The sequence below is a fragment of the Silurus meridionalis genome, chromosome 26, assembly GCF_014805685.1.
Source record: "Silurus meridionalis isolate SWU-2019-XX chromosome 26, ASM1480568v1, whole genome shotgun sequence".
In the NCBI taxonomy this organism is placed as follows: domain Eukaryota; kingdom Metazoa; phylum Chordata; class Actinopteri; order Siluriformes; family Siluridae; genus Silurus; species Silurus meridionalis.
The window spans coordinates 6128792-6133791 of record NC_060909.1 but is presented as its reverse complement, the minus strand read 5'-3'; the positions used below and the strand labels follow the sequence as shown (position 1 = coordinate 6133791).

General features: G+C 42.5%; 1 protein-coding gene across 2 annotated transcripts in view; it reads right to left on the bottom strand.

Annotated features, from left to right (window-relative positions):
• pias1a (protein inhibitor of activated STAT, 1a) overlaps positions 1-5000 on the bottom strand; it is a 58217-nt gene that overhangs the window by 26797 nt on the left and 26420 nt on the right. For both annotated transcript variants that reach the window (XM_046840515.1, XM_046840516.1), the window contains exon 2: positions 1742-2180. In XM_046840515.1, coding sequence (XP_046696471.1) covers positions 1742-2180 — 439 coding nt within the window. The remainder of the gene's footprint in view (positions 1-1741; positions 2181-5000) is intronic.

The window sequence follows — 5000 nt, the reverse complement described above, 5'->3', positions numbered from 1 at the left end:
TGCTGCCCGGCTCCTGCCACTCACGCTGTCCAACACACTTACACTGCATGCAACATGCGCGCTATTCTAGCGTCTGTAACAGCAGAAACAAGTCTCTGGCAAATGTGAAATAATACGACATGAGAGAAAAATATGGAAATTCAATTGCTGCACACAATTACATTATATACTGTATCATGTATTGTTAGATTTGTGTCTTGGCGTTAAAGGACTAGTTCACAAATATGTTAATATATTATGCAAGGGCATTTCATTTTACGAGTGTGTGTATGTGTGTACACTCAGTGGGAGCTCAGTGGTTAAGGTGCTGGGTTACTGATCGGAAGGTCGGGGGTTCAAGCCCCGGTTACGCCAAGCTGCCACTCTTGGGCCCTTTAGCAAGGCCCTTAACCCTCTAATGCTCCAGGGGCACCGTATCATGGCTGACCCTGCGCTCTGACTCTCAGCTTCCGAGCGAGCTGGGATATGCAAAAAACAAATTTCACTGTGTTGTAATGTATATGTGAAAAATAAAGGCTATTCTTCTTTATATCCATTCAGTCTCTCTCTAAAACAGCAATAAACTGGTGCATCAGGTCTTTAATGAGTTTAACGAGACAAAGCAGAAATTTGATGTTGACAGTTCCATACAGCACAGACTTGTTTTCGGGTGAATTCGCCTATCTGTGTCGAAAAGCGGTGACCAAAAATAGTGCCAAGTCTCCAATGTGGGTTGTTCGAAATGGGACATGGTGTTTCACCTGAAGTCGGGCACACGCCTTATTGCCTTCATCATCTCTACTAGGAGACGAGCCTGAGGAACGGTGACGGTAAGTCATTTTGGTCTGTACGGGTGCGGCCATTTCGGACTAGGATGAGAATGAGAGATGTGAACTCGCGACCGAATTATCGTTACAGCACACTTACACAAGCCTTTTATTAGCACAAGATATACAGTTTGAGCAAAAGTATTGGGACACCTGACTTTTCCAGCCGTATGTGCTTGTTCTCCAAAACGCTACCACAAAGCTTGAAGCACACAATTATATAGTTTGTCTTTGGATGTGGTAGAATGAAATTTTCCCTTTACATGAAATAGGAGAACCTGTTCCAGGTTGACAATTCCTCTGTGCACAAAGGGTTGTAGTAGAAGATCTTGAGTGGCTTGCTGTAGAGTGCTGACCTTGTCCCTACTGAACACCTTTGGGATGAATTGGAACGCTAACTGCACCCCAAGACCTCCTTTACCTCGTGACAGGGTGCACCTGTCACCTGATAACGCACGTGGTCAAAGTAGTACCAGTTGCACAGCTCCTTATGTACACAGGACGGTGTCTTTTGGCACACTGACATATGAAGGTCGGTGCTCCCTGCGAGTGTGCGTGCAGCCTTGTGCTGCCATCTGTTGGTGTGTTAAAAAACTTAGTCTGGAAACTTTTTGATACCACCTGGTATAAATATGCTGTCAATATATTGTGACTTTTTTTTTCGGACACTTACTAAAAACGAAAGATCGTGTGCTTTATCGCAGTATGAATGAACAGGAATTCGGAGTAACAGGTTTATTGTTGCATGTTATAAAATATGGCTCTCTGGGCCTCTTTCTGTCACTATAATATGCCAGTCTTGCGTATGAAGTCTCTTTGTTTGTTGGCTGAACAGCAATATTTTCGTAAAAAATTCCATCAGTTGAGTTCAATATTGACCCGTGTGATTAAAAGCGAGTTTGCACTGTAATTAAACACTGCGGGCACGCTCTTACCGAGGCTGGTGGGCTTGATGAGTTCGTCGAGCACGTCGTAGAAGGGCAGCCTCTGCAGCTTGACATCGGGGTGGACGGGGTGGAGCGAGGTGGGCAGGTGGGGTAGGGCAAGCTCATGCTTGGGCCCCAGGAGCGATATGGGCAGCAGCGGGGAGGTGGGTGACGCATGTCCGTCGAACGGCAGCTGGGTGAGTCCGGCAGGCAGCGAGACGGCGGGTGCGTGCACCCCCTGCAGTGCCAGCTCGGCCGGCGAGAGCAGTTTGGTAGGGAAACGGCGTCTGTACAGCTCCTTGATCTTCATGTGCACGGCCGGACTGCAGCCAGCCTTCAGCAGGTGCAGCGCTTTGGTCAGCAGCTCGTGCTTCCGCCCGTGCTTATTGCGTCCGGCGTAGCCCAGAAGAACCTGCAGCTCCGAAACCCGCAGGCTCATCACCATTTGCTGCACAGGAACAAAAAAAAAAAAAAAGCTCTGAATTAATTCGAAACTCAGACAAAGCTCATTTTCGATTTAGGTCCCGATGCACAGGAAGGAAGAATCGCTTCCCATGGACTTCCTGTCTGACACAGTGGAATGTACAGTATGTACTATAGAACGCTGATAAGATTTTGCTCATGAGAAAACTCCAATAAGTCTACAGTCAAAATGAAAAAAGGAGGGGTGTAATGGTACACGTATTCGTACTGAACTTTTTAAGTTCAGGGCTTTAGGTTCTTTTCACGTGTATTGAGTGTATCTTTGTAACGTGCGGAATGCAGTTAACATCCGAGTTCCCTCAGGGAGAAAAGTTTGGAGTGGGATGTGGAATGGGATGGGATGTTCAAAAATTATCAGGTGTCCACCACCTTCTGTCCATATAGTGTACATTATTAATACAATACGTGAGACTAGTGCGGGGATACATCATTATTGTGACCAATGATATCTTTGCACTGCATTTCAGAGTGAACAGTACCAATACAAATAAAATAAATCAAACTGGCTTTGAAAACACAGATTTAATGTTAGAATTACATTAAGCGGGTAAGTTTTATATTATAAAGCTAATTTTTGTGAAGGAAAGACGTCTGTCTCGTGATATCCATCTCAAACTTGATATTGTACAGACATATACATACATACATATACACACACACAAGCTGCAGAATAACATCACACTTCTGTAGCATGACTCACCCAGCACAGGCCAGACTGTTTACCCACCAAATACAGACCATAGACCCCCTCCACCCAACACACACACACACACACACAAACACCAAACACACAAACACACAGAGGAATGCACCAAGGAACACAGGGATACGATTGCACAAACATAGACATCCCTATATACAAACAGGCACTATAGATGAACCACAAACAAAAAAAATGAACATAAATCTAACACACACACCAGAATCACTGCAATCTTGTGAGTTGGACAATGAAATATGCATGAAGGGAACACACCACTGCAGAACACATACACAAACACAACCTCACCCACACACACACCCACCCCAACAGACCCACCCACACACACAAGGCATCATTTTATAACCTACGGCTTAAAAAACTATAAATGGAGGAACATGTTTGCACACATTTTTACTTCTCAAATAACATACACACCCCTGGAAAGCATTATATGCACTATTATTACTCTTTTAAGGGTCTATCATCTGCACGCGCGCGCGCACACACACGCGCACGCGCACACACACACACACACACACACACACACACACACACACACACACACACACAGACATAAAAGTCTGTGTGTGGTCACTTGTGTGACACGAGCTCATCTTTCTGTATGGTTTGAATTCTGAGAAAAAAAAAAGAACACACACACAATCGATTATCTTGAGTTTATGGACCCCTGAATATAATTATTTGTATGTGCTTTCTAAACATTACATTCCACATTATCATATTATAATAACCTAAGAATAAACTAATAAATAACTCAAAGCTTTTAGGCAATTATAAAGCTATTTTTTCACTAGATTTTGGAGTCTGTTTTTCGAGACTTGTGTTTATTATTTTTTGCTAATTAAAATTCTTGATCAACGTCAGTCACTCCGAGAAGCATTTACGCGGGCTCTAAATCTGAGGTGCTCTAAATCTGCTGTTTCTGAGGCTGCCAATTCTAATAACCTTATCTTCTGCAGCAGAGGTAGCTCTTGGTTGTCCTTTGCTGGGATGGTCCCCTTGAGGGTCTGTTTTTTCGGAGAGTCTGCCCTGCCATTTCTTAAAGCAATGATGGACTGTCTTTTTTCTTAACTGAGTGTTTCTTGCCATAATATGGATTTGTACAGTAGTTGGTCAGATATAGAAATTCCCTTTTAATTTTCTTGCTCAAGAGAAAGTACACTTCCTGAATGGAGCAACCTAAATAAAAACTGCAAAACACATCCGGCAGTAGCTACATTTAGAACTAACAAACACTAGTAAATACACACAGCGTGATGCCCAGTTTGTGCTTACCAGTTTGTTCATAAAAGCAAAAAGAGGCCCAGATTTTGGATTTTAACTTAATGGGTGCAAACTCGCTTTGGTGTTTCGCCTCCGTCCGCCAATTCAAGATGACATCAGTAGGCTATGAGGTGTAGCGGATTCACGTTTCCGTATCAAACCGGGTCAGTACAGAGCTTTCGGTTCAGTGCACATGTGTACCGAATGCAATCCTTTCTACGTACGGAACGTAATTAAAATCTGAGTTCCCTCATAAATGTATTTAGTGGTGACCACAAATTTCGCACTTTGAGCGCAGTCAGTTTTATTATTATTATTATTATTATTAAACTCGAAAACATACACAACAATACCAAACGTATAAAAAAAAAACCTAAAGTTAGTGCAGCTTCACTGTGTGTCACTCCGTACAGGAAATACGATTTGTAGTGCGTTGTTAAACTGCGCATTTTGCCGTCATTGCCAACTCTAACGATATGGATTCTTAAGCGTTTTTGTGTCGAACTTCAAAAATATCTCTTAATTTCTTAAATTCTGCATATCGAGGGAGTGAATGAATAAAGGATGGAAGGAATGAAACAATTGTTAAAGAATACTGAAATAAGAACAGTGAAGTAGATCCTATCTTTAGAAAATGTAATATTAAATGTTAACACACCTTCTGTCACACACACACACACACACACACACACACACACACACACACACACACACACACACACACAAAACTGTATTACCCAAATTGGGTCTAACAAATATAAACTATTTAATTTAATGTTCAAATTTATTTAATTATAT